The sequence below is a fragment of the Polyodon spathula genome, chromosome 35 (assembly GCF_017654505.1).
Source record: "Polyodon spathula isolate WHYD16114869_AA chromosome 35, ASM1765450v1, whole genome shotgun sequence".
Taxonomy (NCBI): Eukaryota; Metazoa; Chordata; class Actinopteri; order Acipenseriformes; family Polyodontidae; genus Polyodon; species Polyodon spathula.
The window spans coordinates 1,654,569-1,667,027 of record NC_054568.1 but is presented as its reverse complement, the minus strand read 5'-3'; the positions used below and the strand labels follow the sequence as shown (position 1 = coordinate 1,667,027).

The window sequence follows — 12,459 nt, the reverse complement described above, 5'->3', positions numbered from 1 at the left end:
TGTTTTGCACATTAGCCACACAGGCCTCAACTGTGCAGTTTAGAAAGACACACATGTTTTAACACACTTGCATTTTCATTTTATAACCACTGGGTTCCATTTCTCAGGAAATCTGGTCCACTTCCATTCCTGGGTCATGATACTGGCTGAAAGGATGTCAGTCAACAGGGGAAGCAGCTGATTGGTTATTGACAGGAAAGACACCAGTGAAGGGGTGGGGACAATTTGACCCTCCTGGTAAAAAGACCCAGGAAGTGCAGCACTAACTGAAAGCACAGCTTGCAAACAGAGTTCTTTAAACTAGTGTGTGAACACATAACATGTTTAAAAATTAATACATGTTTGTGTGCTTCTTTCAAAACTGCACATGTCAGACCTGCGTACTAACTGTTTAACAAAACTTGAAATAAAAAGATATGTTTGTGCACTTATTAAAAGCCTAATATAGACTGTGCTGTATATACGTCATTGCTTAACCACTGCCAGAAAAGCGAGGGGTAATATATATATATATATATATATATATATATATATATATATATATATATTATATATATATATATATATATTTTATCGTAGGGGTAGCACTGTAAATGAAGTATTAATCTATTTGTGACTGTAACTTGATTGAGACCGTAGGCGCCTAACCCATAGAGCACATGGGAGGCAATGCGCGTACACATTTTGCCCCTTTACTTTTTTTTTGCAAAGTAGACACTATTATTTTGTATTTGTATTATTTATATTTGGTTTTGCCTTTAAAAACCTTAATATGTAATAACAAAAAAACCTGAAAGTCATTCAGAAGACACCAGAAGTCTAACATTGATAAAAGAAAAAAAACACACACACACACACACACACACACACACACACACACACACACACACACACACACACACACACACACACACACACACACACACACACACACACACACACACACACACACACACAAAAACAGGGGATGTCTTAACAAACTGGGTTTGAGGCGTGACGTGACACTGTGTTTACAGCTGACGTCAGCAGCAGCGTGTCTCAAGCAAGATGCGGGGCAGTTTTGGTTTGGAAAATAGAAAATAAATCTGTATTAAATAATACCGGCTAGGTAGTTGTTAGTTTAGTTTGTTTTTATTATGTATTCGATTATATTTATATGCGCAGATTTAACTTAGTAGTCTAAATAAAACGCTGTTACTGTTACCAAGCGCTAGCAATACTCTGAAGCAGTCCTGGCTCTGTCAGTTTCATCTGATGAGCGAAGCGGGGCAACAACCGGGAGCAGAGCCGCCCACACGCCCCGCCCACACGGGACTCCATTCGTCAAAGAAAATTCCCACGCACTATTATTGGACAACATCTGTGTCGATTGTTCCAGGCGTCACCTTTCGGAACCAATCCTCTATCACTACTATAGTTCTTAGACGCGTGATTGGTTGCATATCATTACATTGACTTACAATGTGAATCCTCGTGGATTCGCTACACGCGGTGTCAATCAAGTTAAATTCCGACCCTTTCAGCCCGCGTCCTCTTTACACAAGGCATTCTGGGAATTGATAATAATTAATAATAAATAATAATAATAATAATAATCCTAGATTATTACTAGTATAAACGCTAATAAGAGGGAAGAGAATGGTTTTGAAATATCGTCAGCACTCCTTTAAGGGCCAGTGATAATGTTAATATTGCTAATAAGAGGTAAGAGACTAGTTTAAGAGATGATCAGAGATAATGTCTACAATATGTATTTGTGTTGCCACATTCACACTCTGGCCGCTTTATCAGGACATGTCCCTGCCATGGAGTTAGCCTCAGGGTCCACGTACAGCATTGCTGGGTGGATTTGATCCACAACGATCAAATCCCAGGATATACCAGGAGAACGTGCCTCACACCAGCGTGCTGCCAAATCCAACCAGACAGACAGGCAGGTCCTAATAAAGTTGCGAGGCAGGGCATGCGTGAGAGACTAGCTTTCAGCAACGGTGACCAGCAGTTTAAAAACACACTCAATGCTTTCTCTTCTAAACGCGGGGACTGAGCAGCATTGTGCTGGAACCCCATGCACCTGACCCAGAGGAATGGTTAAAAGCAAAGCATGCAGATTGCATTGTACAGCATGCAGTTTACACTGTGTAGCATGTAGGCTCAGATTTAATATCACAGTAGAGTACTGCAGTACAGACACTGTGCACTGTGATTTTATTCTGCCTCTACCCATTTCATTATTTCACAGATCATATTATTCGCTGAGCCTTTTCAGTGTCTTTGACTGGCCCTCCTGATTCGACTGAGGACCGGTCCTGAATATATTGTGAAACATGAAGGCTTTGTTAGCACACCACTTCCAGACCAACCCTGGGATCTCTTCACAATAGACACTGCCTCGCTTAGTGCTGCACGAAGCCCGTGCTGGATTATCCACAGGTGAGGGTCGCTGGTGTTGAGCAGGCTAATTCCTCATTCCAAATGAAACAAGTGAAGAAACAGCTCCTTGGGTTTGTGAAGATCGCTGCTTCACTTAGAATCTTAGGAGAACAGCGTTCCACACAAACCCAAGCAGCTGTTCCTTCACTTGTAATGGTAAATTAGCCCAGTCAACACCAGTGATTCTCACCTGCGGCAAACTTAATCTGATGAATAGAATAATAGGTTTGTGCAGCTGTACTCTGGAACAACTAAAATACGGAATACCACCCCTAGAAATACAGAAAACTCACATTTGAAATCATCTTTCCATTTGTTATGTGTGGAAGAGATCAGGGAGGGACAGATTTGCTGTCTGAAGCGAGGTTAGACCACTGCAGTGTCTTCTCATAGACTATAGGAACAGTTTCAAGGTGTGTGTTTGCAGAACCCTGTAAGACTGTTGCTCTGCCTGGCAGATAAAGGGTTAAAGCCATGCCGCTGGCAATTATTGAGTGAAGTGCACTGTGGAGATGGAGCACACTGGACTGCATTGCTGATGCACTGCAGTATAGCACTCCTGCCATAGCCCCCCCTGCTAGGGGACATCTGTGTGCACCTGAAGCTGAAACTACCTGGGGGAATGGAAACAAAATGGTCAGAGAATAAGGGCTGCGTGGTCCTCTGTTGAAGCGGAATCACATTCACACTGGAGTGAGGGATTAAAGTGTTCCCTCGATTGTAAAAAGTTCACCACAGCAGTTTTCCCACGATTTTGTGTTTTACCAAACCTCTACGTGCTTTACCTTGCTGAGTCTGCTAAATAAATGACAATGACAATTAAAAAAAAGTGGAGTCGGGCTGTGTGAGTACAGGAAGCAGCTGTATTTGGCTACAAAGGCATCAATAAATTCCAGTGTATCTGGGTGCTTTCTTCGCTCTGACAAACGTATTTCAGTGTAAAAATGCTAAATCTGTAATCTAATAGAAAAAAATTAAATTCTCATTCAAAAATAAAACATTCAAAACCCCCAATACCATTCACCGTAAACCTCAAATAAAATAGAAAAACACACAGTAGGTCGTTTAGGATTCTTTCCCGAAAAACAAAAAACATATTTATATCATATTTCATTCTTCAAAGGCAGTAGCAGAAAAGTGGCCAACAGCCAAACTGATTTTTTTTTTCTTTATATATTAAAATACAAAACAAAGAGATTGGACTCTCAGAACCACTGTCAGCAGGCCCCACTCCCCTGTGTACAGCAGTGTGGTGTTTGGCACAGGTATAAATCAAGCTGGACAGGAGACAGGTGGACTGGCATTGCTTGTTTATAGGAAAATAGCTCAGACTGATTCACTGGCTTCGGATTCCTGCCTTTCACCTCTCTCTGTTCCACAGGCTAGGTCGCGCACACAGACAGCAGGCTAACTTGCTTCCTCTCATATGAATAACTGAAATAAAAATTTAGCAATTAAAAAAAAAAAAAAAAAAATCCTTTCCCTTTGTCTTCCAGGCACCTCATCCCCCTCCCTCCACACTGTGGTGCTAGAAACCACATCCTGACTCCTCTCAGCTACGCAGTTTGAGATTGGTCTGTCTTGTCTGACATCACTCTGTGGGTGTGCCTGGGTTCAGATATACATAGAAAACCTCCTGCCATGTGCAGCACACACTCTGCGGTCCGTATGCTCTCTCTCTTTCTCTGTGTGAGCGACTCAGGAGAACAGACCGCACTGAGAACAGAGAACAGACCGCACTGAGAACAGAGACTCAGGAGAACAGACCGCACTGAGAACATAGACTGAGACTCACGAGAACAGACCGCACTGAGAACAGAGACCAGACCGCACTGAGAACAGAGACTCAGGAGAACAGACCGCACTGAGAACAGAGAACAGAGAACAGACCGCACTGAGAACAGAGACTGAGACTCAGGAGAACAGACCGTACTGAGAACAGAGAACAGACCGCACTGAGAACAGAGACTGAGACTCAGGAGAACAGACCGCACTGAGAACAGAGAACAGACCGCACTGAGAACAGAGACTGAGACTCAGGAGAACAGACCGCACTGAGAAGAGAGACTGAGACTCAGGAGAACAGACCGCACTGAGAACAGAGACTCAGGAGAACAGACCGCACTGAGAACAGAGAACAGACCGCACTGAGAAGAGAGACTGAGACTCAAGGGAACAGACCGCACTGAGAACAGAGAACAGACCGCACTGAGAAGAGAGACTGAGACTCAGGAGAACAGACCGCGTTCTCTGCGCTGAGAACAGTATTTGACTATTCACACAAACTCTGCTTGCAGAAACGTCCACGTTCCTGTACGTTCATGTAACAGAATTCGCAAACGAATCGCTGAATGCACATCATGTAAGAGAGAGTCTGAAATAAACAGGAACACTGTAGTGTTTAATTCAGTCTACGGGACAGTATGCTACTGTTTTTAATGGGGGGGGGGGGGGGGGGGGGCACTGGGTTTATTTATTGTTTTCCAGTCAATTCAAAATGAACCATCTTTACACATTCCCAACCCACGCAGCTTCACTCCTGAAGGAAACAAAGGCTTCTATTAAATCAGTAAAGGCTAAAACAAAACAATCCCTTTTAAAGTGTTATTTCCCTTTGATTCCAAGGTTGATGACTCGCTGCCCACACCCTGTTGACAGTGGTATGGCGGGTGTTTCTAATTTTCTGGCCAGTCCCTAGTATAATCCAGTGCCCTGTCTACTGTTTAATCCTGAGGCGAGGAGACAGGGCATCAGAAGTCATTGTAAACACGGCCAATTTTGTGTTTGCAAATCTTTCAAACACTACAGATGAACTGCTGCATCCTACTTCCCATGCAGCATTGTCTTTGAAACATCTGCACAGACACAAATACAGCAGGGGAGCCGTGACAATGCTGCTGCGCTAATCAGAGGAGGGATCTGGAAGCCTCAGTCAGCATTCTCAGGAGAGGTGAAAGGCGGGGCAGAGGAATCCTTCGCCCCGTCCGTTTTCAGATGAAAAGAAAGCTTTTATTAAAAACCACCTTCTGCTAAATTACATAAAAAAAACAAAACAAATACGAGCAAAACACAATTTCCAAAGCCTCCTGAACCAGCTTTTATAAGTGGAATGCTAAGCGAGGGCCGGCTAGTTCAGTGAGGTCTCACCACATTGTGATCCCTGAAGTTTCTTATTGTATTCTGATGAATCGATCTGCCCGCTGGCAAGCCCAGGAGACAGCAGGGGTGAGTGTGTGTGAGTTTGTCTGGCAGTGGCTCTGAGCTCCAGTTTAAAGCAGGTTACAGATTGTACTATTTGATTGGTTTTATTTTTCAAGCGTGACTGGCTGACGAAGGCTCTTGGCAGAGAGAGAGTGCGAGTGAATCTCACTCCTGCGGTCGCTCTCTCAGTGGTCGCTCTTCTGTTTGGCGTCTCTCTCTCTCTCTCTTAGGAGGAGCCCCTTTTCTTCAGCTCCTCGATGAAAGCTGCAGGACACAGAGAGACTTGCACTGTTACACTGCTATAATATATATCTACATATTGTATGACTTGTCCTGCCAATAAAAACCAACTGAATGAGATGGAGAGAAGGTGTGTGTGAAACAGAGAGAGAGAGAGAGAGAGAGAGAGAGAGAGAGAGAGAGAGAGAGAGAGTTAGGTGTTCAGAGAGAAGAGAGAGAGAGCTGATGAGCTTGTCTCTGTGCTGTTAGGTGTTCAGAGCAGAATGAGCTAGAGAGCAGTACCTTCAATAATCTCCTCTTTCACTTTCTGCAGTTCTTTCCTCACTTCCTCTAGGATCTCCTGCACAGACAGACAGAGAGACAGACAGGTGTTATCACAGGGCAGCTGCACAGTGCTGCTGTTAGGTGTTCAGAGCTGAATGCAGCTTGTCTCTGTGCTGTTAGGTGTTCAGAGCTGAATGCAGCTTGTCTCTGTGCTGTTAGGTGTTCAGAGCTGAATGCAGCTTGTCTCTGTGCTGTTAGGTGTTCAGAGCTGAATGCAGCTTGTCTCTGTGCTGTTAGGTGTTCAGAGCTGAATGCAGCTTGTCTCTGTGCTGTTAGGTGTTCAGAGCTGAATGCAGCTTGTCTCTGTGCTGTTAGGTGTTCAGAGCTGAATGCAGCTTGTCTCTGTGCTGTTAGGTGTTCAGAGCTGAATGCACCTTGTCTCTGTGCTGTTAGGTGTTCAGAGCTGAATTCAGCTTGTCTCCGTGCTGTTAGGTGTTCAGAGCTGAATGCAGCTTGTCTCTGTGCTGTTAGGTGTTCAAAGCTGAAGGCAGCATGTGTGAATTTTTTTCCTTCACCTTAACTTTTAAAAGCCCTCTATAAGCCTGTGCTTTACTTCCTGGTGCTGTACCTGTGAGATACACTGCGCCCTGCGCTGTACCTGTGAGATACACTGCGCCCTGCGCTGTACCTGTGAGATACACTGCGCCCTGCGCTGTACCTGTGAGATACACTGCGCCCTGCGCTGTACCTGTGAGATACACTGCGCCCTGCGCTGTACCTGTGAGATACACTGCGCCCTGCGCTGTACCTGTGAGATACACTGCGCCCTGCGCTGTACCTGTGAGATACACTGTGCCCTGCGCTGTACCTGTGAGATACACTGCGCCCTGCGCTGTACCTGTGAGATACACTGCGCCCTGCGCTGTACCTGTGAGATACACTGCGCCCTGCGCTGTACCTGTGAGATACACTGCGCCCTGCGCTGTACCTGTGAGATACACTGCGCCCTGTGCTGTACCTGCTTCATTTTGTCCAGATCCGAATCATCAGGACTTGGCCCCTCTGTGCTGTTGCTGCTGGTGGTCACTGACTTCAATCTGGGGGGGGGGGAGAGAGAAAGAGAGAGGAGGACAGTGAGAGACAGAGAAGGGGAGAGAGGGATAGAGAGGAGAATGTTCCTGGAGTGAAATCTAACCAGTCTCAGGGAGACTCAGCGCCACAGTAACATCGACACACAAGCAACAGCACTATGGCAACAGCAACATGGTGACACCAACACCCTAGCAACAGCACTATGGTTACCTCAGCTCCCTAAAAGCAATAGGATTACCCCAACACCCTAGCAACAGGGACACGGCAACCATGAAACCCATAGCAGCAACAATGCCATGGCAATGCACAGACCGCCCTAGCAACCCATAGCAAGAAGTCCATGGAAAAGTGACAGAGCACCACCGTGACCCACACACCCGTAGCAGCACAGAGACAGACACCCAGCGGCTGGCTGGACGCTCTTGGCTTTGCCGCAGGAGGGCAGGGAGCAGGGGGGTTCAGAGTACCTGGAGAGGGGGAAGGCAGACTGGGGGGAACTCTGGGAGTCCAGGCTCTTCGGCACAGAGTTATTCCTGAGGAAGAACAAACACACTGAGGAGTGAGATAGAGCCCCACACACACACACACGAGAGAGACAGAGACAGACTACGCACACACACCGGAGAGAGACCACACACACCGAGGAAAGAGACAGACGACAGACTACATACACACTGAGGAGAGATAAACACAGACCACACATATAAGGAGAGGAGTGGACAGACAGACTACAGCAGGACCTCAGACTTGTCAGAATGAAACACAGACAGAGCTCCACAGAGTTTCAGAAGAAATGGAGGTCATTCAGCCTATAAGTGCTCATCCAGTTCCTAGTAGCTAACTGAACTGAAAACATGACTAGGCAGCCCATTTCATCCCCTCAACACTCTCTGTGTGAAGAAGAGTCTCCTTCAACAACATGACTAGGCAGCCCATTCCATCCCCTCACCACTCTCTGTGTGAAGAAGAGTCTCCTTCAACAACATGACTAGGCAGCCCATTCCATCCCCTCACCACTCTCTGTGTGAAGAAGAGTCTCCTTCAACAACATGACTAGGCAGCCCATTCCATCCCCTCACCACTCTCTGTGTGAAGAAGAGTCTCCTTCAACAACATGACTAGGCAGCCCATTCCATCCCCTCACCACTCTCTGTGTGAAGAAGAGTCTTCTTCAACAATATGACTAGGCAGCCCATTCCATCCCCTCACCACTGTCTATGTGAAGAAGAGTCTCCTTCCCTCTGTCCAAGTCACTCTCCACTTCATTTCCAACTGTGCCTTACTTCACTTAAAAGTATTGGTTCGGGTTAACTATGTGAACACACTCAAGCCAATACAACCAATACAAAATTAAAAGGATACTATCCGCATCACGAGACAAAAGACGGCAGTAAAATCGCTGTGACCAAGGCACTGCATACAGATGGAAAAATAAAAATACCCCCCTCAGATTCTCATACGTTCAATAACCTGTATTAAAAGAATGTCCGTACCAAGTTCATGTCAATCAGACCAAACTGGAGAGGGAAAGGGTTCATTTCTCCTGAGCTTCGAAGAGTATGAAGGCACTATCTCAAATCCTCACATGACCCCAATATGACAGCACCTTGGGTCAGAGGTGAAGGCACCAGTAGATTTTGCCCGTTTCCCCAACGCTGAAGGTATGAAGTTGCAGCTGGAATGGTTCATGACATATTAGCAGGGGTGGAGTGACAGACCCGTAAAAGCTGCCTTACTGTGACATTAACCCCTCGACAGCCTCAGGAGCGAGTCCCACAGAATGAACAGCTCTCTACATCCCAGCACTGCAAGTCAATCCGCAGCGTGTGTCACGATGTGTAAGACAGGTCGTCTAAATATGTATTGAGAATAAAAAGAGCCGAGCGAGAAACTAGCACCAGTAGCGTTAAAGGGATAAATGTTTATTACGTCCGTTTTTGTTGCTTTGTTTTGAGTTTTGAACGGTGCAATTAGCTGTGGTGTTCGTTACACGGGACGACATCCACACAGGACAAGCAGTGCTGCAATACTGGCAAATACTTTGCTGTGATTGGTTGATTTCTGAAACGTGATTTACTATGATGATATTAAATAAATAGAACATGTGCAAGTCTTGATTCTGTGAAACTTTTCCATAAGTGAAGCACTTAAACAGGCCCTGCTGTTGTGGGGTTTTTTTTCAGGGTGAAATTGAGACGTGTTACCTGGGCATTGTGGCTGCTTTCTCCCAGGGTCTCCTCATCGAATCTGAGAGACAGCGAGAAGAGAGAGAGAGAGAGGAAATAGCGACAGTGAGTGAGCGAGAGAGAGCGACAGTGAGTGAGCGAGAGAGAGAGAGCGAGAGAGATAGCGACAGTGGGCAAGCAAGAGAGAGAGAGAGAGAGAGAGCGAGAGAGAGCGACAGTGAGCGAGCGAGAGAGAGCGAGAGAGACAGGCACAGTGAGAGAGAGAGCGAGAATGAGAGAGAAAGAGAGAGGGGGTTACAAAACCACACAGCATCAATCACTAGCAGTGTACAAGGCATCAAGATAAATCAACGACAAACTTTAACACAAAGAAAACCTCAATGGAAGACCTGTGTATAAAGTTTAGTTCAACACTTTCACTCTGGTGTTGGTGTTTCTCAACAATACCTCCTCCCTTCCTCCCCCTCTCCATCTACCCATCCCTACCTCCTCCTCCTCCCTCTTCCCCTCTCCCCTTACCTGAGCTACTGAAGGGTTTAGAACTGGGAGAATCCGAATCGTCCTGGAGAAAAGAAGAGTGGAGAGGACAGAAGCACAGTCACTCTGAAGAGCCAGCTCAGAACACAGCACCCCTGTCTGTATAGTACTGCATGCATACTTACAGCAATACATGGTATGGCACGGAGCATGGGATTACATGGCAGAGTATTACACTGTATAGCATGGTGGTATTGCATTGTATGGTATGGTAAAGTGTTGCATTGTATTGTATTGTATAGCATGGTAGTACTGTATTGCATGGTATAGCATGGTGGCATTATATTGCATCGTATTGTATTGTAATTTAGTGTTTGGGATAGCAAGGTGTTGTATTGAATTGTATGGTAGGGGTTCATTTGTAGACAGAAAGGTATTAGATCTTTTTAAGGAAGAGAGCGTTTCCTGATGTACTACCCTTGATTTACAGCAGCTTCCACACACACATGCTTCAAGCCGGAGGAGACGAGTACCTACACCCACCACCAGGGGGGGGGGGGGGGGGGGGGGTCGTGTCATCGGGTCGTCGTGGACGCCCACCTTTGCCTGGCCGTGTTTTAACATTCAGGTAAGGCGACTAGCCTGATGAAGCTCGGACACTGCTGCTGTCAAGAGATCCGGCTCAAATGAGCCCTTGGTGTCAGTGTGGTAGTAGTGCTGTAATGTAATGTTTCCTGTGGTACAGTGAAACTGTTCACTGAAAGAATAAAAAATTCAATGACAAGCGCTTCGATTTGGAGTCTCTCAGTGGTATTGGGAATGCTGTGCCAGTGTACAGTATTTCTGCGGCACTCACGTTTGCAGATTCCTCCTCTTTCTTGGGAACCACCTTCTCTCCTTTGTCAGTGGCTTTCCTCCTGACAGACAGACAGACCGACCGTCAGAACAGCAGGAATCTCCAGCATGCGTCTCACATTCCACAGCGCTGCCCTGTTCCTGGTATTACACATTTACACCACAAGGTGGCAGCCTAACCCCACTCTACAATGATGTAGCACAACTTTATTTAAAAACAAGCACGGCTAGGTGTTTAACAGCCTACACAAACAACGCCCTCCAGGTTACAAAGATTCATTTTCACTGGAGAACAGCTGCAATGGAATTGGACTCTGAGCAGAGCTGCGTCGATGCCTCTGGCTATCGTAATGAACAATTATTAGTGACACTATTTTGTTTGAATAGACATCTTAAAAGGCTACCATTTTCTATTGCACAGATGAACAATCTTTAAAATAATTCCTGCACTTTTGCATTCTGCACATTCCCAGTTTAACAGAGCTACCACGAGTGTTTACTGAGCCACTTTACCCAGCTTGAACACTAGGTGACAGCGTGCGCGCCCTGCATGGTGCAATGAGCTTTGACAGAGAATCCTAGAACACAGCCGCGTAGTGCGAAGGCTGTATCTGACAGCGCGCTGTTGCAATGTCTGCGTTACCTCCTGGCCAGGATGGCGCTCATCTCACCCATCAGCCCCCCGCCGCCCCCTCCCCCACCGCTGCCTCCTGTTGGCAGAGTGGAGCTGCGACTGCCTTCAGCCTTGCAGGCGGGGCTTTCCTCCTGGGGGTGGGGGGAGAAACAGGGGTCAGTGTCATCTTCACATACAGAAGGAACCCTTCCCACACTCACACACAGAATTCAACCTCAGAGCTGTCATTTCATTAACATTATGAAATCCCTAAGAAGTGGTAAGCAACCTCTCTGCATTAGTGCCCCCCTCCCCTCTTGAAGGGAGCGCTGACCACCCTTATTAAACTATATGAACATTTCCACCGCCCTGCCTTTAAAGGAGTGCTAACCATATTTAAAATTCATTCTCTTACCTCTTATTAGTACTAACATTAGTATCACAGCAACAGTATCACGGCCCACTCCCTCATCTCTAACAGCTGGGTTTTCAGGGCTCAGAGCACACTAATAAACGCCTCCCCTTCTAGACTGTCTAACTGGTACTTCACTGGGACACCTTGCTAATTACACACCAGCTTTCAGCTCTCAGTTCAGGAGTAGACTCAGACCAGCTGAGCTGGGACTGGGCCGGGCAGAACAATAGGAAAGGGTCAGGTTTGATTGATTTCGCTCAGATGTTGGTCAGAGGCTCAGAACACACTGAACGATCAGAGCCCCTGCAACGCAGTCACATTGAACACAATCCATGTGGCGTCAATAAAGACCTTGACTCAAAAATAAACACACAAGAGTATCGTGTGAGCCCTGGTATATTACGGATCTAAACAGACCTCCCAGCACACTGCAAAGATGCCCCTATCTCGCGCTAGACTCGCTGTCTCCTCTACAGACTCCAGTCTCGCTGTCCTGGCTCTAGCTCCTCCTACCTTGGCCATTTTGCGCAGCTTGGCTCCTGCGAGGGCGGCGGCCAGGCCGGTGGCTCCTCCCCCGGACGAAGGAGGCGGGGCTCCTCCAGAGGGGAGGGGCGGGGCAGGAGGCGGAGGCGGGCCTCCTGAGGCGACCCCCCCCAGGCCTCCCACCTCCCCCCGCGGGGCCC

General features: G+C 46.8%; 1 protein-coding gene across 1 annotated transcript in view; it reads right to left on the bottom strand.

Moving 5' to 3' along the window:
• Nucleotides 1–3,276: 3,276 nt before the first annotated feature.
• Nucleotides 3,277–12,459, bottom strand: part of LOC121303743 (vasodilator-stimulated phosphoprotein-like) — a 40,357-nt gene continuing 31,174 nt past the window's right edge. The window contains exons 7-15 of the mRNA XM_041234521.1: nucleotides 12,290–12,414; nucleotides 11,392–11,513; nucleotides 10,750–10,810; nucleotides 9,936–9,978; nucleotides 9,435–9,477; nucleotides 7,698–7,763; nucleotides 7,157–7,235; nucleotides 6,157–6,214; nucleotides 3,277–5,898 (exon numbers count right to left, since the gene is read on the bottom strand). Of these exons, the coding sequence (XP_041090455.1) occupies nucleotides 5,861–5,898; nucleotides 6,157–6,214; nucleotides 7,157–7,235; nucleotides 7,698–7,763; nucleotides 9,435–9,477; nucleotides 9,936–9,978; nucleotides 10,750–10,810; nucleotides 11,392–11,513; nucleotides 12,290–12,414 (635 nt within the window). The 3' untranslated portion in view covers nucleotides 3,277–5,860. The remainder of the gene's footprint in view (nucleotides 5,899–6,156; nucleotides 6,215–7,156; nucleotides 7,236–7,697; nucleotides 7,764–9,434; nucleotides 9,478–9,935; nucleotides 9,979–10,749; nucleotides 10,811–11,391; nucleotides 11,514–12,289; nucleotides 12,415–12,459) is intronic.